The following is a 27,388-nucleotide window of genomic DNA, read 5'->3' as shown; positions in this document are numbered from 1 at the left end:
TGTTATATGGGAGGGGGAGCACATATACTATTGGGGAGCACAGGGGGCTATATACTATGGGGGGGCACAGGGGGCTATATACTATGGGGGAGGACGGGGCTATATACTATAGGGGAGGACAGGGGGCTATATACTATGGGGGAGCACAGGGGGCTATATACTATGGGGGAGCACAGGGGAGCTATATACTGTGGGGGAGCACAGGGAGCTATATACTATGGGGGAGCACTGGGGGCTATATACTATGGGGGAGCACAGGGGGCTATATACTATGGGGGAGCACAGGGGGCTATATACTATGGGGGAGCACATGGGGCTATATACTATGGGGGGGGGCACAGGGGGCTATATACTATGGGGGAGCACAGGGGAGCTATATACTATGGGGGAGCACAGGGGGCTATATACTATGGGGGAGAACGGGGGCTATATACTATGGGGGAGCACAGGGGGCTATATACTATGGGGGAGCACAGGGGGCTATATACTATGGGGGAGCACAGGGGGCTATATACTATGGGGGGGGGGGCACAGGGGGCTATATACTATGGGGGAGCACAGGGGGCTATATACTATGGGGGAGAACGGGGGCTATATACTATGGGGGAGCACAGGGGGCTATATACTATGGGGGAGCACAGGGGGCTATATACTATGGGGGAGCACAGGGGGCTATATACTATTGGGGAGCACAGGGGCTATATACTATGGGGGAGCACAGGGGAGCTATATACTATTGGGAAGCACAGGGGGCTATACACTATGGGGGAGCACAGGGGAGCTATATACTATGGGGGAGCACAGGGGAGCTATATACTATTGGGGAGCACAGGGGAGCTATATACTATTGGGAAGCACAGGGGGCTATATACTATTGGGGAGCACAGGGGAGCTATATACTATGGGGGAGCACAGGGGGCTATATACTATTGGGGGAGCACTGGGGAGCTATATACTATGGGGGAGCACAGGGGGCTATATACTATGGGGGAGCACAGGGGAGCTATATACTATGGGGGAGCACTGGGGAGCTATATACTATGGGGGAGCACAGGGGGCTATATACTATGGGGGAGCACAGGGGAGCTATATACTATGGGGGAGCACAGGGGACCTATATACTATGGGAGAGCACAGGGGACTATATACTACTGGGGAGCACAGGGGGCTATATACTACTGGGGAGCACAGGGGGCTATATACTACTGGGGAGCACAGAGGGGCTATATACTATGGGGGAGCACAGGGGAATATATACTATGGGGGAGCACTGGGGAGCTATATACTATTGGGGAGCACAGGGGACTATATACTATTGGGGAGCACAGGGGAGGTATATACTATTGGTGAGCACAGGGAGCTATATCATATTGAGGAGCACAGGGGTCTATATACTATGGGGGAGAGCACAGGGGGGCTATATATTATGGAGAGCACAGGGGGGCTATATACTATTGGGGAGAGCACAGGGGGCTATATACTATTGGGGGGAGCACAGGGGGGCTATATACTATTGGGGGAGAGCACAGGGGGGCTATATACTATTGTGGGAGAGCATAGGGGTCTATATACTATTGGAGAGCACAGGGGGACTATATACTATTGGGGGAGAGCACAGGGGGGCTATATACTATTGTGGGAGAGCACAGGGGGGCTATATACTATTGTGGGAGAGCACAGGGGGGCTATATACTACTGGGGAGAGTGCACAGGGGGGCTATATACTAATGGGGGAGCGCACAGGAGGGCTGTATATAACTGGAGGAGCACATGAGGGTCTATATACTACAGGGACACCTTAAAACTATGGAGGCACAGAGGGGTGTAACTATGTAGGAGTACAGAGGGGTGTAACTACTGTATAGGGGTACAAGGGACCTAACTACTGTATGTGTTGGAGCCTAAAATATTTGTCTGGCAGATTCTGGAGAGAAGATTCACAGCCAGGAGAAGACTTCAAGGTGGCCCAGGCTGGATGGAGAGAAAAAGAAAAGGTGACAGACTCTGATTGGAGAAAACGCCCCCGGTGAGTCACTGGATGTAACTGCACTCTGTTATAGGATTGTAGTGTTAGGGGTCATGATGTGGCGGTATTATGTAATGGTATCATTGGTGATATCTTTCTGTTTTGTTTAGTGCAGTTTTTATGTAATATGTAATCACTGTATTGTGGAAATAGTGTTATAAGGTAACTACTGTATGTATTGGGGCTCTTGATACAGTGTGGGGGCAAATTCAGTACATTATACAATGTGCGAAAGGGAAGGGGGGGCCCACTCTTGAGGGCTGTGCACTGGGCCCACCAATGTATTAAAACGGCTCTGGCGGCATTCAGTGGCAGATTATAATATGAGCGGTTCGGGCGGCCGCCCACATTATAATCCGCCACTGATTGTACCATGTACTGGAGTCCCCCCGCGCCCGGGCAGTATCTGTAATGAGATGCTGTGAGCGGGGGAGACTGTATTCATAAGCGCCGCGCTGTACTAAATCAGCCGCGCCGTGCTGATACTACAGCGCGGCGCTTATGAATACAGTCCCCCCCGCTCACAGCATCTCATTACAGATACTGCCCGGGCGCGGGGGGGGCTCCAGTACATGCATTCCACGTCCGTGATCCGTCAGGATCACGGAACGTGGGAATGCAGCCTTAGTCCCCCGGGTGATGTGCGGCTGCCGGGGGTGTCCCGTCCTGTCCCCGGCAGCGCACGCATCAGAGAGCTCCCTGTGCGCCGGAAGTCACAGGCGCACGGGGAGCTTTGTGATGCGCGCGCTGCCGGGGACAGGACGGGACACCCCGGGCAGCCGCACATCAGCCGGGACCAGACCAGAGAGGCTCGACGGGGGAACGGAGGGTAGGTGAGTTGTGTGCTGTTTTTTGTTTTTGTTTTATCTGCTGTGCAGGGGGGGGGGGGAGAGGGGGACCATCTATAAGGTAGGGTGGAAAGAGGGGGACCATCTATAAGGGAGGGGGGAAAGAGGGGACGATCTATAAGGGGGGACCATCTATAAGGGGGGGGACCATCTATAAGGGAGGGGGAGAGGGAAAGAGGGGGGACTATCTATAGGGGGGGGAAGGGGACCATCTATAAGGGAGGGGGAAAGAGGGGGACCATCTATAAGGTAGGGGGGAAGGGGACCATCTATAAGGGAGGGGGGAAAGAGGGGGACCATCTATAAGGTAGGGGGGGGAAGGGGACCATCTATAAGGGAGGGGGGAAAGAGGGGGACCATCTATAAGGGAGGGGGGGAAAGAGGGGGACGATCTATAAGGGAGGGGGGAAAGAGGGGACGATCTATAAGGGAGGGGGGAAAGAGGGGGACGATCTATAAGGGGGGGGGCCATCTATAAGGGAGGAAGAGAGGGAAGAGGGGGGACCATCTATAGGGGGGGAAGGGGACCATCTATAAGGGAGGGGGGAAAGAGGGGGACCATCTATAAGGGGGGGAGAGGGAAGAGGGGGACCATCTATAAGGGGGGGGGGGAGAGGGGGACCATCTATAAGGGGGGGGAGAGGGGGACCCATCTATAAGGGGGGGGGAGAGAGGGAAGAGGGGGACCAACTATAAGGGGGGGGGAAGAGGGGGACCATCTATAAGGGGGGAAGAGGGGGACCATCTATAAGGGAGGGGGGGAGAGGGGGACCATCTATAAGGGAGGGGGGAGAGGGGGACCATCTATAAGGGGGGAAGAGGGGGACCATCTATAAGGGGGGAAGAGGGGGACCATCTATAAGGGGGGAAGAGGGGGACCATCTATAAGGGGGGAAGAGGGGGACCATCTCCTAAAAGATCAGCACCCTCCTCTCCTGACATCCTCTGTGCTGCTGGGACTTCTCCTATAGGATTAGCACCCTCCTCTCCTGACATCCTCTGTGCTGCTGGGACCTCTCCTATAGGATTAGCACCCTCATCTCCTGACATCCTCTGTGCTGCTGGGACCTCTCCTATAGGATTAGCCCCCTCCTCTCCTGACATCCTCTGTGCTGCTGTATCCTCTCCTATAAAGTCAGCCCCCTCCTCTCCTGACATCCTCTGTGCAGCAAGGGACCAAACATTATGTTTATTGGGGACAGCAGTGGGGGGGGGGGGGCAGTAGTGGATTATAATGTGGGCGGATTGACCGGGGGGGGGGGGGGGCGTCATTCTATAGTTCGCCTCGGGCAGCAGAGAGGCTAGAATCACCCCTGATAGGACATCATCATGAAGGGCGCCCCCTCTGGCTGTTTGGTGGGGACCATTTATAGTTGTTTTTTTCAAGGCCTATAAGTGTATATCTTTTTTTACTGTATATACCCCACTTAGCCTTGATAGACCCCTGAGAAGAGACATGTGGGGCTGTAACTCCATAGACATTGATGAAAAACCGCCACCATGTTCTCCTGAGTAAGATGTTATGGCGGTGAGAGAGGGGAACGACGTCCTCTGTAGGTGTAAAACAAGATCTAGCTACATTTTCATTATTACTATGGGGTCTCTAATATGCTGATTCCCTGGTTGCTAGGGTTATAGTGCATAGCAACGCAACATTTAAAATAAGGTTGCTAGGCAGCATGTCAATTAGAAACCAATCTGTCGCAGTTTATGGTTTCATAATGAGGCCTGACGTCTCTTAAAGCGTTGGTCCCTTCTCTCCAGGTGCTCCCCCCCCCCCCCCCTCATGTGTTTTGCTTCTAAAGTAATATAGGCTCCAACAAAAACCCATTGGGGCACATACACATAAGATCTGCCCCAGTCCAATCCAGAGAACGGCCGGGCAGCGTGATCTGTGACTGCTATATGTAACTGTCCCAGGTTTGTGATCTCATCAGTGTGAATATTGCGCCAGCTGTGTCATTGTTTAGGCAGTGTATTTCTGCGCACCTGGCAGCCATCTTTTTTAGTGTCTTTAGGATGGCTGAGGGAAGAATGTGAGAGCTGAGGATTGTCAGTCTTCCCCAGGAAGCCGGCGCTCATCATTATGCAACCATTAGGACGTCTCCGAGGAGTCATGTTACACAACAGCTGTGTTCTCTACAGACACCGCAACCAGGACTCTCTCTAGAATCTATGAGCGACATCTTATACCCCCCCGAAACACACAGAAACAGCACCAAAATGGAAAAGTGCAGAAACTGTGCCAAATTTATATGGTCCATAACCCTATATCCTAACCAAAACCATTATTCACTAACCAGAACCATATATACTAACCAGAACCCAATACACTATTACTGTACACTAACCAGAACCCTATATCCTAACCAGAATCCTATACACTAACCAGAACCCTATATCCTAACCAGAATCCTATACACTAACCAGAACCATATATACTAACCAGAACCCTATACACTAACCAGAACCATATATACTAACCAGAACCCTATACACTATTTCCCTATACCTTTTTATATCCTAACCAGAACTCTATACACTATTAGGCTATGTTCACACAACGTATGAGACCGGCCGGGTCACGGAATGGCCGGTTCTTTGGCCGGATCATCTCGGCCGGTACTTAAGTACCGGCCGGGTGATCTTTCGTCCGCAGAGCTCTAATGCGGACGCATCAGCGTGCGGCCACATCAGAGCTTTCCATAGCACACAGTGAAGCAAGCGAATTCACTGAATTCCGGCCGCAGAAAACTGACCTGTCAGTTTTTTCCGGCGCTTCATGGGATCCCGGCCGGAGCGTGTACGATGTGTGTACGCTCCAGCCAGGATCCCATTGCACATAAGGCTATGTCACACACCGCAAAACAACGGTCGTAGTGCGTCGAGAACTACGGACGTAGTTTTACGTAGTGTGAACATAGCCTTACCCTATACACTAACCCCTAACCTTATACACTAACCAGAACCCTATACATCAATGCCTTATACACTAACCCTTACACCTATACAGCATTACCCTATACACTTACCCTTACCCCTATACATCAATACCCTATACACTAACCCTTACCCCTATACAGCATTACCCTATACACTTACCCTTACCCCTATACAGCATTACCCTATACACTAACCCTTACCCCTATACATCAATACCCTATACACTAACCCTTACCCCTATACAGCATTACCCTATACACTTACCCTTACCCCTATACAGCATTACCCTATACACTTACCCTTACCCCTATACATCAATACCCTATACACTAACCCCTAACCTTATACATCAATACCCTATACACTAACCCTTACCCCTATACAGCATTACCCTATACACTAACCCCTACCCCTATACAGCATTACCCTATACACTAACTCCTAACTCTATACACTAACCAGAACCCTATACATCAATACCCTATACACTAACCCTTACCCCTATACAGCATTACCCTATACAATAACCCTTACCCCTATACATCAATACCCTATACACTAACCCTTACCCCTATACATCAATACCCTATACACTAACCCTTACCCCTATACAGCATTACCCTATACAATAACCCTTACCCCTATACATCAATACCCTATACACTAACCCTTACCCCTATACAGCATTACCCTATACACTAACTCCTAACCCTATACACTATTACTCTATATCCTAACCAGAATCTTATGCGCAATTACCCTATACACTAACCAGAACCCTATACAATAATCATAATTATATACACTAACCATTAACCCTACACATTACCTCATACCCTGCCTCTTACCACACACCTCCTATGTTATAGGGGATATGTACTATGCGGTGGGGTGTGGGGGACATTTGGGGACACTGTTGCTCATGCACGGTTGTCACTTCATGGCCGGCGCTGTGCTTCTCCCTATAGATGTGATTTACATCATCTCCACCCGCACCCACATTTATGGCACATTCTATCACATTCCACATCACTCATTTTCCTCTTCTTTATGCCAAGTGTAAAATGGCAGAGAGCTGGAGGGGCCCCGCCATGTGCCGGCCTGCCCTAATGACTTACATGTGACAGGAGGAGGGGTGAGAGGGGCACCAGCCAAAGCACAACCCATACATGTCAGGCTGGGGCCGCCCGTGCCGCTAGTCCTGCCTGCCCGCCATAGGAGACCCTGAGAGGAGAAACCACCAAGGTATACATGAGGGGACTGTGCCTAATCCCAGGAGCTGGATGGCAATATTCAGAATGTTTCTGGGTGCTATTATATTGCATCTATATGAGGGGTTTTATATAGCAAATAAACAGTGGTCTCTTAAGAACTGCAGGACAGAATTGTGTGGGTGCTGTATGGTGGTATTATTTGGGCACTGTATTATTTGTGTACTGCATGGTGGCATTATTTGGCCACTGTATGGTGGTATTATTTGTATCCTGTGTATGGTGGTATTATTTGTGTCCTGTGTATGGTGGTATTATTTGTGTCCTGTGTATGGTGGTATTATTTGTGTCCTGTGTATGGTAGTATTATTTTGATATTATGTGGTGGGATTTGGGTGATGTATGGTGGTATTTGTGTAGTGTATGGTGGTATTTGTGTAGTGTATGGTGGTATTATTTGTGTACTGTGTGGTGGTATTATTTGGCTACTGTATGGTGGTATTATTTGTGTCCTGTGTATGATAGTATTATTTTGATATTATGTGGTAGGATTTGGGTGATGTATGGTGGTATTATTTGGCTACTGTATGGTGGTATTATTAGTGTACTGTATGGTGTTATTATTTTGGTATTGTGTGGTGGGAATTGGGTGATGTATGGCAGTATTATATGGATGCTGTATCATGGTGTCATGTGATCTGCGGCTGTCACATGACCTTATCATTCAATGACTGGAGCACTATATGGCGGCAGCCTTGAGCCATATATGTAATGTTAATAAGGTAACAATTCTTTACTATGTTCCTCATCATCTCATGGTCATAGAACAAATATGGAAATACTTTGTAATGGGGTAGAACGTCTCCTATAATAAAGTATAGCAGCAGATTACAGGATTTTTCTGGATTATCAGGTGGTGGATTACAGGATGTTTCCTTTCCCATTGTGCAGTGACAGGGATGCTGGAGCCTGGACTCCTGTCAGGTTATGTGTACATTCCTCCCTCCTCATGGGAGCATTGTCCTGTCATAAATAACACCGCCTAATACCATCCCCGGGGACCGGCCTTGTCCTGACATCTGCACTTCATCCACCATCTGTATATTCCAGGCCCCCTCCTGGTATTTTAATTGATTGTATGGAAAACAGCTTCACATAAAAGGGATATATAAGCGTATGTAGCAGAGCCGAGTTTACAAGATGTAGCAGAGCCGAGCTTACAGATGTAGCAGAGCCGAGCTTACAGATGTAGCAGAGCCGAGCTTACAGATGTAGCAGAGCCAAGCTTACCAGATGTAGCAGAGCCGAGCTAACCAGATGTAGCAGAGCCGAGCTAACCAGATGTAGCAGAGCCGAGCTAACCAGATGTAGCAGAGCCGAGCTTACAGATGTAGCAGAGCCGAGCTTACAGATGTAGCAGAGCCGAGCTTACCAGATGTAGCAGAGCCGAGCTTACCAGATGTAGCAGAGCCGAGCTAACCAGATGTAGCAGAGCCAAGCTAACCAGATGTAGCAGAGCCGAGCTAACCAGATGTAGCAGAGCCGAGCTAACCAGATGTAGCAGAGCCGAGCTTACCAGATGTAGCAGAGCCGAGCTTACCAGATGTAGCAGAGCCGAGCTTACCAGATGTAGCAGAGCCGAGCTTACCAGATGTAGCAGAGCCGAGCTTACCAGATGTAGCAGAGCCGAGCATACCAGATTTTATCACTGTGCTGTCTGCAGCATACTGTAGATAAAAGAGAGTAGATAGATAGATAGGAGATAGATAGATAGATAGATAGATAGATAGATAGATAGGAGATAGATAGATAGATAGATAGGTGATAGATAGATAGACAGATAGGGGATAGATAGGAGGTAAATAGAGAGATAGAAGTATGGTGGACATGTTGGTGGCACTCGGTGAGGGGTGGGTATATGATATTACATATGTTTTCCATTACAGTCACTCACGAGACGACAATTCCAGGAATTTTAACCCTGAAAACATCCAGAACAGGAGAAAAACAAGAGGAGGAGAAATATCTGAGATTCCTAGATGACAGGGACAGGAGTGCAGCTCTGAGGCAGAGGGACAGGAGCGCAGCTCTGAGGCAGAGGGACAGGAGCGCAGCTCTGAGGCAGAGGGACAGGAGTGCAGCTCTGAGGCAGAGGGACAGGAGTGCAGCTCTGAGGCAGAGGGACAGGAGTGCAGCTCTGAGGCAGAGGGACAGGAGTGCAGCTCTGAGGCAGAGGGACAGGAGTGCAGCTCTGAGGCAGAGGGACAGGAGCGCAGCTCTGAGGCAGAGGGACAGGAGCGCAGCTCTGAGGCAGAGGGACAGGAGTGCAGCTCTGAGGCAGAGGGACAGGAGTGCAGCTCTGAGGCAGAGGGACAGGAGTGCAGCTCTGAGGCAGAGGGACAGGAGTGCAGCTCTGAGGCAGAGGGACAGGAGTGCAGCTCTGAGGCAGAGGGACAGGAGTGCAGCTCTGAGGCAGAGGGACAGGAGTGCAGCTCTGAGGCCCAGGAAGGACGGTCACCTGGTGACCCAGGAGGAGGTTACAGGGGCTCCACTCTAAGGTAATAGTAGATGCATTTCAGCTCCTCCACATCTTCAGGATCTCTGCTGGCTGTCAGTGAATAGGAACACTCTTGTTGACATCCAGGGCTCCATGCGTCTCACAGCTGAGGGTTTCTTACAATTGGATTCAGTTGTGTGAATTATGAGGACTCCAGGCTGGTACATATTACCTGCATTGATGCATCCTCACACCCTGACACAATCCCATCACCTCCAGTTTTGTCTTCATAAACATCATCATATTGCACTCTCCTGAAATACTCTGTGCTGCTGGAAAATCCCATTCACCCCAGTGGTAGCTGCAGAGTTCCAGACCACTGACCTGTGATGAACAGGAAATATGAAGGTGCATGCTGCCATCTGCTGGTCAGACACAGTATTACATGATATTTGCATCAGAATCTGAGATAACCCTGAATAGGTTCTGCAGCTAATATTCCTGATTAGGGTGCACAGAGAAGGAACTATTTCCCATTGGTTGGCATAGAGGGGCACAATTCCCAACTAGGGGGAAAAGAGGCACTATTTACTATGGGGCACTGTTATTCCATACTGAGGGGAGACACAACTGGGGTAATGAATATGCACTGTAGGGCCAAAGAGGGGTCTCCATGACCATGTGGGGGCAGAGGACCCCCCAAGCTGTTGGGATGCATTGGGGCCTGATGATTTTGCCGCCCTAGGCCCGGGCCGCTGCCTCTCCTCACCAGTCTCAGCCACTTTGAGTGACCCTTTTCCCTCTTCTTACAGAAATGTAGCTGAGTGAAACCGGCGGCCGACGAGACAAGTGGAGAGCCAGCGGGGGGCAGCAGACGCCTGGGCTCCCCAGAATGTATCTCCGCATTTTCCTGCTGGCTTTTCTGACTGGACGCTCCACCTCAGAAGTTATACCCGGTGAGGACGGAAGAGCTCTGCTTGCTGTCACTGAATAGAAACATTTATGGGAACGTCTGCTGCCGTTGTATCCAGTCTAGACAATGCTCTGTGAGCTAAGAAACATGTCACCTGCACTGATACATTGTAACAGACTATCAGAGAAGAAGAGTTTAGTATAAATGTAGTTGTCCTGTGCTCTCCGCCATCCATGTCTCTCTTCTTCTCCCGGCAGCCATATGTCGCTATGCCCTGGGGATGCACGACCGATCCATACGTGATGAGGACATCACTGCGTCCAGCCAATGGTATGAGTCAACGGGGCCCCAGTTTGCAAGGTACGGAGTATATATGGTCTACATGAAGCAGCTGGGACTCTATTACATTGTAGCCTCAGCACATAGATAGGCTGGCCTGTATATGCGGCACTCTATATTCTGTGTGTAGCACTCTATACAGCCTCAGGTTCTATATGCAGCACTCTATATTCTGTGTGTAGCGCTCTATATTCTGTGTGTAGCGCTCTATATTCTGTCTGTAGCACTCTATGCAGCCTCTGGTTGTATATGTGGCACTCTATATTCTGTGTATAGCGCTGTATATTCTGTGTGTAGCACTCTATATTCTGTGTGTAGCGCTCTATATTCTGTCTGTAGCACTCTATATTCAGTGTGTAGCACTCTATGCAGCCTCTGGTTGTATATGTGGCACTCTATATCCTGTGTGTAGCACTCTATTCTGTGTGTAGCACTCTATGCAGCCTCTGGTTGTATATGTGGCACTCTATATCCTGTGTGTAGCACTCTATATTCTGCATGTAGCACTCTATGCAGCCTCTGGTTGTATATGTGGCATTCTATATTCTGTGTGTAGCACTCTATATTCTGTGTGTAGCACTCTATATTCTGTCTGTAGCACTCTATGCAGCCTCTGGTTCTATATGTGGCACTCTATATTCTGTGTGTAGCACTCTATATTCTGCGTGTAGCGCTCTACGCAGCCTCTGGTTGCACTCTATAGTATTTTCTGGACACCCTGGTCACCAGTTCCCTGTAGTTCTCCTTGCCTATACCAGTGCAGACAGAGCTGGATGATGTAAGTGGAATCTCTGGTCAGACTTCCTGTGCGTTGCGGACCGGCCTGTGCTGCGGTACAGACATTACCAGGCAGGATCTGAGCTCTTAGAGGGTGCGGTGGTCGGACCGTCTGTGTCCAGCGCTGTTTACTGTCCATGAGCTGCTTTCCACCCTGTATAGGGGTCCAGAACCGCAGAACTCATAGAGACCCTGCTGTAAGCCCCCAATAGGGTAGAAGATCAGAACATACATTGGGGGCACAGCAAAGTATTAAAGTGTTCACCAACATTTTACAATATTTCCCCTAATTCCTTATACTACTACTGTAAACTGCTGGTTACCCCATCCCGGGGGCAGATCTGTATTAATATCCTGTATTCTTCCAGACTACAACGAGAAGAAGGTGATGGGGCCTGGTGCCCGGCGGGTCTCCTGCAGCCGGAGGACGTACAATATCTACAGATCCATCTACACAAGCTCTACTTCATCACCTTGGTGGGCACTCAGGGCCGCCATGCCCGCGCCACGGGGAAGGAATTCGCCAGATCGTATCGAGTGGACTATAGCCGCAATGGGGAGAGGTGGCTTTCCTGGAAGGACCACCAAGGGCAACAGGTATGAGTTCTATAGAAGTTACTGTACCAGCGGCAGCCATGTTTGCATTCTCCACCCCACTTCTTCTTCCCGGTATGGTACATGTAGACGTGTAGTCCACCCTACATACTTTGCTTCATATGTCTCGTACCAGGTAATTTATCACATTATACTCCAGTCACAGCCAAAGCTGCATCTAGAATTCCTGGTATGTAACCACCATTGGGGATCACTACCTTGTTACCGTATATAAGGAACAGGGTGTGGACCCCCCAATGACAGCTGCGGTGGAGCTGATCCACCACTTGTCCTAGGACAACCCTCAATATGGCTGAGTAAGATCCATGACATCCATGTGGTCTCCATAGAAGAGACCACACAGCGATGGAGACACAATGTCGTCTCCTGGTACACCTCATCCTGTCCTGACATATACAAGACGCGGCCAAATTCTCCACCACGTAAGACAACAGAGGAGGAAACCACTCACGCCTTCCTTCAGGAATAATATCTACCAAAGTACGACATCCCGTGCGAGCTGTATGACCGCAGACTGGCCCTGAGCCGTCAGCCTGGTGAGGTGCGGAGTCACTGGCCGCTTATCCTTGACATAACTTCTGATAATGCCCGTCCGGCCAAAGGCAACGCAGCTGACCTTGCTTATTCACGAGGAACCGGAGCTGTGGATGTCTACATAGCTGGAAACGCGTCTGAGGGAGAGAAACACAGATAATAGTTACTATAGCCTTACAGTAATGTGTGACATAGATAGGAGATAGATAGATAGATAGATAGATAGATAGATAGATAGATAGATAGATAGGAGATAGATAGGAGATAGATAGATAGGAGATAGATAGATAGATAGATGAGAGATAGATAGATAGATGATAGATAGATAGATAGATAGATAGATAGATAGATAGATAGATAGATAGATAGATGAATAAATAGATAGATGAATAGATAGATAGATAGATAGAGAAGAGATAGATAGATAGTAGATAGATGATAGATAGATAGATAGATAGATAGATAGATAGATAGATAGATGAGAGATAGATAGATAGATAAATAGATAGATAGGAGATAGATAGATTGATAGATAGATAGATAGATAGTAGATAGATGAATAGATAGATAGATAGATAGATAGGAGATAGATAGATTGATAGATAGATAGATAGGAGATAGATAGATTGATAGATAGATAGATAGATAGATAGATAGTAGATAGATGAATAGATAGATAAATAGATACCGGTAGATAGATAGTAGACAGATAGATAGTTGTTGGAACTAATGTTGGGGCCTGCTGGTGGTTTCTGGTGTTTTGGAGGCTACTTGTCACGGTGGCCAGGAGGGGTAACACCCACCCCCGGACACAAGGCAACTAGACCTTGGTTAGGACAGGTGTGAGGTGCGGAGTGTAGGTGCAGGTGTGGCGACAGGTGACAGCATTCCACTTAAAACAGCTAAAAGGGAACTTAGGGCAAACAAGCAGAGCTCTGGTACTAAAGTGCTCAGGTGCAAAAATATTCTAGTTATGTCACCTAACCGCCTTTTGCCCCACAGTGTCGGGTTACCTGTCCTCTAGGGTAGTACAAGTCCCAGACCTCTGCTCTGGGTGGAGCTGGGTGCTTGTCAGTACAAAGCAGTTGCACTGTGCTCTACTGAAGGATGAGTCTTAAGCCTGTCCATCCCATTTCTAAGGTGGTCGGCTGTCCTATTATGTTAGTCCTCAGAGTAGGCAAGGGTGAAATCTCCCTTGTCTCCGGTTTTCCCTAGTTGTCTTTTCTAGCAATCCATAGTGGTTGGATAGCTAGAGTCAGGAACAGCTATACACATGTCCTGCCTGTCCTATAACAAGGCACTAACTGACTAACTAAAGGAAGTGGTTACTAGAGAAAAGTAAGTGTATGTGTAGCTAGACCTAAGTGTTATCTGCAGCTGTGCTGTGTGAGAGTGACATCTAGTGGTTGGAGTAAGGAACAGCGGCCTCCTGTCCTAACCTATGACACTAGAAACAGAGAAACAGTTTTAACAAGGTGTAAGAAGAGAAAAGAAAACACGCAGTGGGATACTACAGATAGATAGAGAACAGTGTGATCATTGACCAGATGTATTTTTCTACATTTAGGTTATTAAAGGCAATGTAGATGAGTATGAGGTGGTCCTGACCGATCTGAGACCTCCAATCATTGCAAGTCATATCCGAGTCATCCCAGTCACTAAGGTCCCCATGACGGTGTGTATGAGGGTGGAGCTGTACGGCTGCGTGTGGTTAGGTAAGCATGTTCTCAGGGATGGGCATGTTGGGAGTTGTAGTTTTCCACCATGTTGGAGAGCCATAGGGTGACCTGTATTATCTGTGTTCCAGATGGACTGAAATCCTACAGTATTCCGGAAGGAGAGACGTATATGGCTCCCGGACATCCCATCGCCTACCTGAATGACTCCACGTACGATGGATACCTAGAGAAGAGGTAAGGAAGGGAGGAAGAATGGAGAAAGGAAGGGAAGAAAAATGGAAGAATGGAAAAAATGGTGGTAGAAAGAAGGATGGGAGGAAGGGAGAGAAAATGGAAGAAGAGTGAAAGAAAGGAGAATGGAGGCAAGTACATATGAATTACGGAAGGAGAAAGGAAGGGAAGGTGGAAAAATGGAAAGAAGGGTGCAAGCATGGAAGGAAGATGGAAGAGAGGATGGAGGGAGGGAAGAAGAGAAAATGGACAGAAGAAAGGAAGAAAATTGTGATGATGGAGGGGAAGAAGGGGAGGAAGGTGGAAGAATGAAAGGAAGGAGAAAGGAAGAGAGGATGGAAGGAGGAAGAGAGGATGGGAGGAGGAACAGTGACAGAAAGAAGGGGAAGTAAGATGGAGGTAAGTAGATAGGAATTAAAGGGGTACTCCGGGCTGGGGGGCTTTTTTGCATATGACCGGGGAGGAGGTGTATGAGGGCAATGACGTCCCCTTACCTCCCCGGTTCCAGCGCCGTGTCCCGCATTGTGCCGCTCCGGTCCGCGTTGCCCGGCCGCTTCCTGGTCACTGACGTGGGCTTCAGACGTCAGTCTATAATAGGCATGTGATCTTTTTCTCTATGTACAGGCGTATGTTTGATGGTCTGGGTCAGCTGACGGACGGCGTGCTTGGTTTGGACGACTTCACTCACAGCCACCAGTACCGTGTCTGGCCCGGATATGATTACATCGGCTGGAAGAATGAAAGCATGCGCAATGGATATGTGGAGATAGAGTTCCAGTTTGATGGACCCCGGAACTTCACCTTTATGAAGGTGTGTGTCTCATAAATATATATATCTGATTCCTCTGGGGTCATTTACATTATTGTTATCTGTCTCCTGGGAGGAGACATAACAATAGTATCTCCCTGTCTTCAGGTCCACTGTAATAACATGTTCACCAAGGGGGTGAAGATTTTCCAGAGGGCGGAGTGTTTCTTTAAGTCCCGGCAGCAGTCTGACTGGGAGCCGGAGCCGGTGGGGGTGGTGACCGTGCTGGACGACAAGAACCCCAGCTCCAGATTCGTCATGATCCCCTTACAGCAGAGAGTTGGGAGCTTCATCCTCTGCAAGTTCTACTTTGCCGACACGTGGATGATGTTCAGCGAGATCTCCTTCCAGTCAAGTGAGACATCTGACATGTACATTGCGACGTTTCCCTGCTGTCCTATGGAACCCCCCAATTATATTTTGTGATACCACTGTATACCGCGCCAGAAGTCAGCTCTGATATATGTAACATTGCTATACTATTAGATCTATCTAAATGGCCACACTTGTATATACAGTACAGTATGACTTCCTGTTTCCTGTTATTAGATGTTATAGTTGTTCCTATGACAACACTTCCTGTACTTGATTCAGACTGGTTACCATAGGGCTATGTTTACCTGTGATGGAACTGAGCCGCCAAAGATCAGGTACAGGAAGTGTTGTCTTGGGGACACAGTCATGAATGCTTTTATATGAGAGCTCTGGACAGGACATGCAGAGGAGATTTGTTGTCACATTTTGCATCATTGTTCTTATTTCCCCCCCAGACATGGACATTGAAGTGCCACCCATTGTTACCCTTCCACCCACTACAGTCAAGGCTGCTACCACTGAGACCCCCATCCTGAACGCTACTGAGAGGAAATCTGGTGGGTGACATAAACATGATAACTGGGCTCAGACTATGAACCCCACCTTATCAGTATCTTCTTATGTCTACTCTACTCATATCCACTCTACTATGAGGGCCAACATGTGGCTTCCTACCATCATTGCTTATTAAATGCCCTACCACAGACCATCTGCCTGCCTAGCAGCCACCACTTGATCAACCATAAACACAGTCCTCCCTCATGGGCAACCATTACTGGTCCAACCATAAACACAAATCACCATAGTTGTGCCATTGCACCACCAAAGTCCAACCATGAACACAAATGGGGAACCACTACTTGATCCACCATGAAAACAAACCTTAATCATGGGGAAACACCACTTATCCAACTATAGACAAAAACCTCCACCAAGGCAAATCGCCACTAACCCAACCATTAATACAAACCACCATCCTGGAGAACCATCACTTTTCCAACCATGAACACAAACCTCCATCGTGGTGAATCACCAGTAGTCCAACCATGAACACAAACCACTATCATAAGCAATCATCACTTCTCCAACTATGAACACAAACCTCCATCTTGAGCAACCACCACTAGTAAAACCATAAATACAAACCACCATCATTGTGAATCACCGGTAGTCTAAACATGAACACAAACTACCATCATGGCAAACCATCACTTGTCCAACTATGTTTAAAAACTACCATCGTGAGCAACCACCACTAGTACAACCATAAACACAAACCATCATCATTGTGAATCACTGGTAGTCCAACCACCAACACAAACTACCATCATGGTGAACCATCATTTGTCCAACCATAGACACAAACCTCCACCAAGGTGAACCACCATGAACACAAACCAGTATCATAAGCAATCATCACTTCTCCAACTATGAACACAAACCTCCATCTTGAGCAACCACCAATAGTAAAACCATAAATACAAACCACCATCATTGTGAATCACCAGTAGTCTAAACATGAACGCAAACTACCACCATGGTGAATCATCATTTGTCCAACCATAGACACAAACCTCTACCAAGGCGAACCACCATGAACAACCACTATCATAAGCAACCATCACTTGCCCAGCCATGAACACAAACCATCCTTGCCAACCATGGACAGAAACCTTCATCAGGAGCAACCACCACTAGTCCAACTATAACCACAAACCACCATCATGGCTAGTGATGACTAGTCCTTAAACACAAACCTCCACCATGACTAACCATTACTTCATCATGAACATTAACCTACCCAACCACTACCTTCAACATAATGTTGACGTCTTAAAGTCCACTTATGTGACCACCACTTACTGTATATTTCCTTTTCCAGAAACCACTTTCCCATTCACCATCAGCAGACCACTGGACAAACCAGATGAGCCAAAGACGTCTGTTCTGATTGGCTGTTTGGTGGCCATAATCCTTCTGCTGCTCATTATCATAGTGCTGATCCTGTGGAAACAATATATACAAAAGAGACTGGAGAAGGTGAAGTCCTGTGAATAGTAGTTTCAGAGGATATTAAGGACCAAGACATTCCTTCTAATAATAGCGTGATACTTTTTAGGCTCCACGTCGGATCTTGGAAGAAGACGCCACGGTGCGACTGTCCTTCTATAGTTGTACCATCGGCAACAACAACCAGACACAAATCCACCAGTCCAATCCCACCTATGAGCGAATCTTCCCTCTTGACCTCGACTACCAGCAGCCGACCAAACCACTACGGAAACTTCCTGAGCTGTCCCAGAGTGCCGAGGATTCAGGTGCGGCATGTAATGTACAGCATGAGACTCTCTACTACAGATTACAACTTCAGAACATCTATTATGGCTGAAATATAATGATGAAAATGACAAAATGATAAAAGGACTGTGAAAACTGAGAACATGAACAAAAATATAACTACAATAATATATTTTACTATATTATACTACTATAATATTTTCCTCTATTCACAAGAATATAACTACTCTAATACTGCTCCTATATACAGGAATATAACTACTATAATACTGCTCCTATATACAAGAATATAACTACTATAATACTGCTCCCTATATACAAGAATATAACTACTATAATACTGCTCCTATATACAAGAATATAACTACTATAATACTGCTCCTATATACAGGAATATAACTACTCTAATACTGCTCCTATATACAGGAATATAACTACTCTAATACTGCTCCTATATACAAGAATATAACTACTATAATAATGCTCCTTATGTACAAGAATATAACTACTATAATACTGCTCCTATATACTAGAATATAACTACTATAATACTGCTCCCATATACAGGAATATAACTACTATAATACTGCTCCTATATACAGGAATATAACTACTATAATACTGCTCCTATATACAAGAATATAACTACTATAATACTGCTCCTATATACAAGAATATAACTACTATAATACTGCTCCTTATGTACAAGAATATAACTACTATAATACTGCTCCTATATACAAGAATATAACTACTATAATACTGCTCCTATGTACAAGAATATAACTACTATAATACTGCTCCTTATGTACAAGAATATAACTACTATAATACTGCTCCTTATGTACAAGAATATAACTACTATAATACTGCTCCTTATGTACAAGAATATAACTACTATAATACTGCTCCTATATACAAGAATATAACTACTATAATACTGCCCCTATATACAGGAATATAACTACTATAATGTGTGTAGGGTAGATGAAGACAGCACTCACCCGGTACAAGGCAGCTCAGTTTATTCCATAAATCGCAGGTGGCAGGGAGGGAGAGGTGAGGACGCGCACTGGGACGGCCGTTTCGGGGACACGCCCCCTTTGTCGACCAGGTAATGACGTCATGTGGTAGGAGGTGTGCTATATACACAGGTAACGTGCACGTGATCAATCAAGGAAAAAATTATGTGTTAAACAAATAACAAATAACAAAACCATTTACACAAAAACACTGAAATCGTTCCGCTCGTTTAGGCCGAGCGGACCCGTAGCGTTCAGTCGGGAGATCCAGAGGGACTCTTTTCTCAGGAGTATCTGGTGCTTGTCAGCTCCCTCTGGTACAGAGTTTACTCTTTCTAGTCCGAGGAACTTTAAGTTCTTGGTATCGCCGTGATGGACAGTCCGTACATGCTCTATAAGGCGTGGGACGCCTTTACCTGTCCTTACAGAGTAGGCATGTTCCTTAAACCTTACCCATAAGGGTCTCTTGGTCTTCCCTATATAGTATAATCCGCAGCTGCAGACTATAGCATATACTATAAGGGAGGATTTACAGGTAATAAAATCTTTAATTAGACATTCATGACCTCCCAAGCGGATAAAGGAAACGTTTAGCAATTGGGTGCAGTACTTGCATTGGCCACACTTTCTGTTGCCTTGTGGCAGTGTTTTAGACAACCAGTCAGTGTTTTTAGTTTTTAAATTGGAGTTATTTAAATGGTCAGCTATTGTTTTGTTCTTTCTGTAGGAGATGCATGGCCTCCTCTCCGCAATATCTCTAAGGTCAGGGTCTGACTCCAAAAGGTGCCAGTGTCTTTTAATAGCCTCTTGTATAACCATATTATTGGGGGAGTTTTGAAAGATGAAATTGAATCTCCTGTCCGTAGGGTATTGTTTAGCTGTATGTGACAAAAGGTTGTCTCTGTTCTGTATGCTAGCCCTATGACGTGCTGTTTTTACAATAGTGTCAGGGTATCCTCGTTCGGCAAATCTCTTCTCCATCTCCGCAGCCTGTTCATTGAAAGAGTCAATTGTAGAGTTCACCCTGCGCAGGCGCAGCATCTGGCCATAGGGGATAGCTTTCTTAACGTGCGCAGGGTGCGAGCTGCGGAAATGGAGAAGAGAGTTGCAAGAGGTAGGTTTCCTGAAAACCGAGGTGTGGATCTCATTGTCGCGGATATTCACTTGAACATCCAGAAATTCAAGAGAATTTCCCCCGAATTTAGAAGTAAAAAGCATGTTAACGTGATTGTGTGTATTAAGGAAATGAATAAAGTCGGAGAATTGTGCCTCTGTGCCCTGCCAAACAATAAAAATGTCATCAACAAAACGGTGGTAGGACTTAATGAACTTAATATAAGGATTGGTGGTGGAGAAAACAACATCGTGTTCCAGCTTAGCGAGAAACAAGTTGGCATACGTACAGGAGACCGGCGTGCCCATGGCAGTGCCGATCTCCTGTCGATACCAACTGTCCTCGTAGCGGAACACGTTGTTGGTGAGAATGAAACGTAAAGCTTCACCAATAAAATCAACCATAGCAGTGGGGTTGTTACCCTGAGTAACGTACCACTTGACAGCCTCCACACCCGCATCATGGGGGATGCGGGTGTAGAGGCTCTCCACGTCAACGGAGGCCAGAGCACAATCATCCGTCCAGGTAATGTCACTAAGAACTTTAAGAAAGTCACTAGAATCTTTTAGAAATGTTGGAGTATTTTTGAGAATAGGGTTTAGGAGCCAGTCTAAAAATTGGGACAGGCTTTCAGTTACGGAGTTTATGGCTGACACTATAGGACGCCCAGGTGGCACCTCCAAGGATTTGTGTACCTTGGGTAGGAAGTACCACCTGGGCGGTCTTGGGGCGTCTGGGAGGAGTTTCTCTGCAAGTTTCTTGTCCAATGCACCTTCCCTTGTGTGTTTGACAAGTAACTTTCTGAGCCCCTCTTGTATGCCTGTCATAGGGTCTTTATTTAGAACAGTATATGTATTTCTGTCCCCTAATTGGCGTCGGGCTTCAGTGTTGTAATACGTTTTGGACATTATAACGGCTGCCCCTCCCTTGTCTGCCCTACGTATAACCAGGTCCTGACGTGACTTTAACCATCGGATAGCTCTGTTTTCCCTTTCCGTGACATTCATGGATACGGGTGGGTATTTAAGTGCTCTGACATCCCTGAGTACGGACTTGTGGAACAAGTCAAGTGGCCCTCCTGGTGTCACCTGTGGGGTGAAAGTAGATTTTTTCCCCCCCGGTGAAGCTAGGACCTGCAGTAATGGAGGTCCTAGCTTCACCGGGGGGAAAAAATCTACTTTCACCCCACAGGTGACACCAGGAGGGCCACTTGACTTGTTCCACAAGTCCGTACTCAGGGATGTCAGAGCACTTAAATACCCACCCGTATCCATGAATGTCACGGAAAGGGAAAACAGAGCTATCCGATGGTTAAAGTCACGTCAGGACCTGGTTATACGTAGGGCAGACAAGGGAGGGGCAGCCGTTATAATGTCCAAAACGTATTACAACACTGAAGCCCGACGCCAATTAGGGGACAGAAATACATATACTGTTCTAAATAAAGACCCTATGACAGGCATACAAGAGGGGCTCAGAAAGTTACTTGTCAAACACACAAGGGAAGGTGCATTGGACAAGAAACTTGCAGAGAAACTCCTCCCAGACGCCCCAAGACCGCCCAGGTGGTACTTCCTACCCAAGGTACACAAATCCTTGGAGGTGCCACCTGGGCGTCCTATAGTGTCAGCCATAAACTCCGTAACTGAAAGCCTGTCCCAATTTTTAGACTGGCTCCTAAACCCTATTCTCAAAAATACTCCAACATTTCTAAAAGATTCTAGTGACTTTCTTAAAGTTCTTAGTGACATTACCTGGACGGATGATTGTGCTCTGGCCTCCGTTGACGTGGAGAGCCTCTACACCCGCATCCCCCATGATGCGGGTGTGGAGGCTGTCAAGTGGTACGTTACTCAGGGTAACAACCCCACTGCTATGGTTGATTTTATTGGTGAAGCTTTACGTTTCATTCTCACCAACAACGTGTTCCGCTACGAGGACAGTTGGTATCGACAGGAGATCGGCACTGCCATGGGCACGCCGGTCTCCTGTACGTATGCCAACTTGTTTCTCGCTAAGCTGGAACACGATGTTGTTTTCTCCACCACCAATCCTTATATTAAGTTCATTAAGTCCTACCACCGTTTTGTTGATGACATTTTTATTGTTTGGCAGGGCACAGAGGCACAATTCTCCGACTTTATTCATTTCCTTAATACACACAATCACGTTAACATGCTTTTTACTTCTAAATTCGGGGGAAATTCTCTTGAATTTCTGGATGTTCAAGTGAATATCCGCGACAATGAGATCCACACCTCGGTTTTCAGGAAACCTACCTCTTGCAACTCTCTTCTCCATTTCCGCAGCTCGCACCCTGCGCACGTTAAGAAAGCTATCCCCTATGGCCAGATGCTGCGCCTGCGCAGGGTGAACTCTACAATTGACTCTTTCAATGAACAGGCTGCGGAGATGGAGAAGAGATTTGCCGAACGAGGATACCCTGACACTATTGTAAAAACAGCACGTCATAGGGCTAGCATACAGAACAGAGACAACCTTTTGTCACATACAGCTAAACAATACCCTACGGACAGGAGATTCAATTTCATCTTTCAAAACTCCCCCAATAATATGGTTATACAAGAGGCTATTAAAAGACACTGGCACCTTCTGGAGTCAGACCCTGACCTTAGAGATATTGCGGAGAGGAGGCCATGCATCTCCTACAGAAAGAACAAAACAATAGCTGACCATTTAAATAACTCCAATTTAAAAACTAAAAACACTGACTGGTTGTCTAAAACACTGCCACAAGGCAACAGAAAGTGTGGCCAATGCAAGTACTGCACCCAATTGCTAAACGTTTCCTTTATCCGCTTGGGAGGTCATGAATGTCTAATTAAAGATTTTATTACCTGTAAATCCTCCCTTATAGTATATGCTATAGTCTGCAGCTGCGGATTATACTATATAGGGAAGACCAAGAGACCCTTATGGGTAAGGTTTAAGGAACATGCCTACTCTGTAAGGACAGGTAAAGGCGTCCCACGCCTTATAGAGCATGTACGGACTGTCCATCACGGCGATACCAAGAACTTAAAGTTCCTCGGACTAGAAAGAGTAAACTCTGTACCAGAGGGAGCTGACAAGCACCAGATACTCCTGAGAAAAGAGTCCCTCTGGATCTCCCGACTGAACGCTACGGGTCCGCTCGGCCTAAACGAGCGGAACGATTTCAGTGTTTTTGTGTAAATGGTTTTGTTATTTGTTATTTGTTTAACACATAATTTTTTCCTTGATTGATCACGTGCACGTTACCTGTGTATATAGCACACCTCCTACCACATGACGTCATTACCTGGTCGACAAAGGGGGGCGTGTCCCCGAAACGGCCGTCCCAGTGCGCGTCCTCACCTCTCCCTCCCTGCCACCTGCGATTTATGGAATAAACTGAGCTGCCTTGTACCGGGTGAGTGCTGTCTTCATCTACCCTACACACAGCGTATTACTCCCTTATCGTCTTGCACCCCCGGCGTCCAGCCATTTATATCGCAGTGTATCCTGCACATTTTGTATCCGTGGATCCATAGGCATTGGACTGTTGTTTGGTGGTGCGGGTCAGCTGTTCCTCCCTCTGGCAATAACTACTATAATACTGCCCCTATATACAGGAATAGAACTACTATAATACTGCTCCCTATATACAGGGATATAACTATTGTTCTACCTTTTCCATAACTACTATAATACTGCCCCTATATACTGCCCCTATAATACTGCCCCCTATCAGTTGTATTAGATTTATGTAGATTCAGTATCTGATGCAGAGATGATATATATATATATACCTGCAGCCTGCAGCGGAGACTACGCAGAACCTGATCTGACCAAGTCCACCCCACATCAAGGCTTCCAGAACAGCGTCCCGCACTATGCAGAAACTGACATTGTGAATCTTCAGGGAGTGACCGGGAATAACATGTACGCTGTTCCGGCTCTTACCGTGGATTCGCTCACTAAGAAGGACATCAGTGTAGGAGAGTTTCCACGCAACCAACTGCGACTAAAAGAGAAACTGGGGGAAGGACAGTTTGGAGAGGTGAGGGACTCGGAGCACTATTACTAGTGATGTGTAATACTTTGTTTTGGCCTGCAGATGGCAGTCATGAAGTTAATATGTATTGTTTCCTGATGAAGGTTTTCTTCAATCAGATTCCTATGTAACTTGCCATACTGACAAAGAATACTGTAAGGTGGCCATCTTTCTATAGTGTATTTGTGATATATACGTGCTGCAGTATATGTGATGTCTCCGCTGCTTTGTCTCAGGTTCACCTGTGCGAGGTGGAGGGGCTGCAAGACTTCCTGGAGACATCCTCAAGTGACTTCACCAACCAACCTGTGCTTGTGGCGGTGAAAATGCTGAGAGCCAATGTTACCAAAACCGCCAGGTACATTAATAAAGGAGCATGCCAGACTGAAGAGTCTGAGGGGTGGGACATGACACTTGACTCCGCCCCTCAGACCTTGTGCCTTTATAAGCAGGGATGGAGAACCTTCAGCCCTCCAGCAAAACTACAATTTGCATCATGCCTGGAAAGCCAAGGCTAAAGCTTTTCTTACCCCTGCTTAAGAGGGACCCTATACCTGAATGTAGCCATTGCAGTCACAATAGCAACCTCCATTCTTTACACTGTCGACCCCATCCAGAGACATGGAAAATCTTCCTCAAGATTAAAGAGGAACTCTAAAATCTAAAAATCAAGAGCAGACAGAGGAAAGAGGAAACATAATAAAAAATGTATACTTACCCATCCCTGTGCCCCCTCACCAGCTCACACGCAGCCTCTGTTCTGCAGTTTCTCCCAGCTTCCTGTATCGCCACGTCCCAGAACGAAGCATCTGCTCAGCCAGTCAGTGACTGCAACGGTGTCCCATCCCAGTCACTGACTGGCTGAGTGGGCAGGACCGGGAGCTGCACAAGGATTGATAGAGGAGGCAATAGCAGCTCCTTGTGGAATGACCTCCTCACAGGTCACAGAGCACGATCAGTAAGATTTCACATTCATCTCAAGGGGACAGAGTCTGTCTATTGTTGTCTATGTCCATAAGTCTTGCTGTAAAGCAAGTCACTAAATGCTGTTAAAAACAGCTCAGGCAACATTGCCGCCCCCATAACAATGTACTAGAAGAGAAATAAAATACAGTGGTGCCTTGGATTACGAGCATAATTCGTTCCGGGACCGTGCTTGTAATCCAAATCCACTCTTATACCAAAGCAAATTTTCCCATAAGAAATCATTGAAATGTAGACAATTGGTTCCACACCCCAAAAATCATTTTATAATCATTATAGCAGCAGTGTGTATAGCTGAGTGTGAGTGCAAGCACATTATAGCAGCAGTGTGTATAGCTGAGTGTGAGTGCAAGCACATTATAGCAGGAATGGAGAGGATGGGAAACACAAGGACTGATAGAGACTGCAAGCATGAAGGAATGAGCAGGGCAGATGTGGACACAGTATAGCAGCACTCTCTGTCCGTGGAGAGAGGGGTTAAAGCTATAAAGAGATTACCCCCACAGTCCTGTCCCCTGATGCAAGCCCCAGCCTGAAGTGGATCTGCTATAAATTGGAAGGTGAGAGAGACTTCCTGGGTCAGAGTACTGTGCTGCAGACCCCGCTATGCAGACCATGCCCCTCCTCTACTCACCCTCCCACCCAGTACAGGGAGCTCTTAAACCAAAGCAATGCTCTTAAACCAAGTCACAATTTTAAAAAACTGTGAGCTCTTCTTGCAAAACGCTCTTAAACCAAGGTACCACTGTAATTACAGTCAGGAAAAAAAAAGCTGTACCCCATAAAATTTTCTAAACCGGAAGTTCCATAGGCTTCCATTATAGGAAGCTCACATTAGCAGTTTACAGCAGGGATGAAGAGGCAGAGAGCGCGTCTGACCTGTCCTTCAAGCGATTGGCCGAGGTCTCAGCACTAGGACCCTACCCATACGAACCTTGGACACGTCACCATGATGGTCTAAAGATCGTTTAAAATTTTGCTTCTTCATCTACAGAAATGACTTTTTAAAAGAGATAAAGATCATCTCCCGCCTCAAGCACCCCAATATCATCCGCCTGTTGGGGGTCTGCGTCCGGGACGACCCCCTCTGTATGATTACGGAATACATGGAAAATGGAGACCTCAACCAGTTCCTGTCCCAGAGGGAGATCCGCAGCCAGTTTACCACTGCCAACAATATTCCATCTGTAAGGTGAGTAAATTAGGGACCTAAATCGGAACCTGGATTGCTCCCCACTATAGCAGGGGCTGCCCCCTTTGTCCTGTGCCCATCACACCATGCCACCCTGCATAACCACCTGCTTACTGCATAGATGTGGTGTCCCACCACAGGTGTTGCTGTTGGTTACACCTTTTGTAAAAGCCTGTACCTATCGTGCAAAGGTGGTGATGAAGGTAGTGATAAAGTTTCACCACTAGATGTCGCTATTATTGTATTCAGATGCTGCACGGCTTAAGTATGTAAAGGGTTATTGTTTGTTTGTATATCACATGGATCTGTGAACCTATGGGAATCTGTTCTTCTCTCCTATCATCTCTCTCTTCTTCTATTGCACTCTTTACTCACTCACAGCGCACTTTAGATATGCTGAGGAAGGAAGACAGGAAGAGTAGGTCAGTCTTAGAACCTCGTATGGGTAGGACGCAAGACAGGACACAGTTTACAGTTTTCTTCTCAGTAATGCTACACAACACCATGCAGTGTTAAACCCCTTTCAAGAGAGGACAAGTCAGAGACAGCCTCAACCTACGCCGTGGACTAGGAGAGTCACAGAGCAGGACAGGATCCACAGACAGCAGTAAGCTAGGAACTGATCCGGATAGAGCAAGGTTGCTAAGGCCTATGAACTCTATCTTGCAGCACGGTTGTTAACAGGGAACCCTCAGCATTCCGCTCATCCCAGGTAATAAGGTCTGGGGCCTTGTGTCACCCTTATAGGACGGTTCAGCCGTCACTGGTGAGCATTAGGTGGTGCGAAGACCCAAAGGTCAATACACGGGCACATGTATTTTTCTTTTTCTAAGTATTCTTCTACCTCATTCTCCAACATCCCAGCAGAGCACAGTACTACTTGTATGAGACTCTCACGACATCCTCCTCTCTGCTACTCTGCTTCTTTGTATCTCTTAACACGCTACCTAGTCAGCACGACTGTACTCCTCACTCCATTCCTGTCGCAGATCTGGTTATTGTATTA

At 46.9% G+C, this 27,388-nt stretch overlaps 1 protein-coding gene across 5 annotated transcripts in view; it reads left to right on the top strand.

Moving 5' to 3' along the window:
• The window catches only part of LOC138802408 (discoidin domain-containing receptor 2-like), a 98,518-nt gene that overhangs the window by 64,016 nt on the left and 7,114 nt on the right, over nucleotides 1-27,388 (top strand). For 2 of the 5 annotated variants that reach the window (XM_069985675.1, XM_069985674.1), the window contains 13 exons: nucleotides 10,338-10,481; nucleotides 10,696-10,798; nucleotides 11,923-12,151; nucleotides 14,271-14,418; nucleotides 14,511-14,616; nucleotides 15,238-15,424; nucleotides 15,530-15,776; nucleotides 16,192-16,293; nucleotides 17,619-17,776; nucleotides 17,856-18,054; nucleotides 23,968-24,212; nucleotides 24,443-24,564; nucleotides 26,185-26,382. In XM_069985675.1, the coding sequence (XP_069841776.1) occupies nucleotides 10,418-10,481; nucleotides 10,696-10,798; nucleotides 11,923-12,151; nucleotides 14,271-14,418; nucleotides 14,511-14,616; nucleotides 15,238-15,424; nucleotides 15,530-15,776; nucleotides 16,192-16,293; nucleotides 17,619-17,776; nucleotides 17,856-18,054; nucleotides 23,968-24,212; nucleotides 24,443-24,564; nucleotides 26,185-26,382 (2,108 nt within the window). In that variant the 5' untranslated portion in view covers nucleotides 10,338-10,417. Of the gene's footprint in view, nucleotides 1-1,808; nucleotides 2,027-6,950; nucleotides 7,063-10,337; nucleotides 10,482-10,695; nucleotides 10,799-11,922; nucleotides 12,152-14,270; nucleotides 14,419-14,510; nucleotides 14,617-15,237; nucleotides 15,425-15,529; nucleotides 15,777-16,191; nucleotides 16,294-17,618; nucleotides 17,777-17,855; nucleotides 18,055-23,967; nucleotides 24,213-24,442; nucleotides 24,565-26,184; nucleotides 26,383-27,388 lie in introns of those variants that run through there. The other 3 variants (XM_069985676.1, XM_069985677.1, XM_069985678.1) reach the window with 3 other exon arrangements.

This window comes from Dendropsophus ebraccatus, chromosome 10 (genome assembly GCF_027789765.1).
Source record: "Dendropsophus ebraccatus isolate aDenEbr1 chromosome 10, aDenEbr1.pat, whole genome shotgun sequence".
Lineage (NCBI taxonomy): Eukaryota > Metazoa > Chordata > Amphibia > Anura > Hylidae > Dendropsophus > Dendropsophus ebraccatus.
This window is presented reverse-complemented; position numbering and strand designations above follow the sequence as displayed.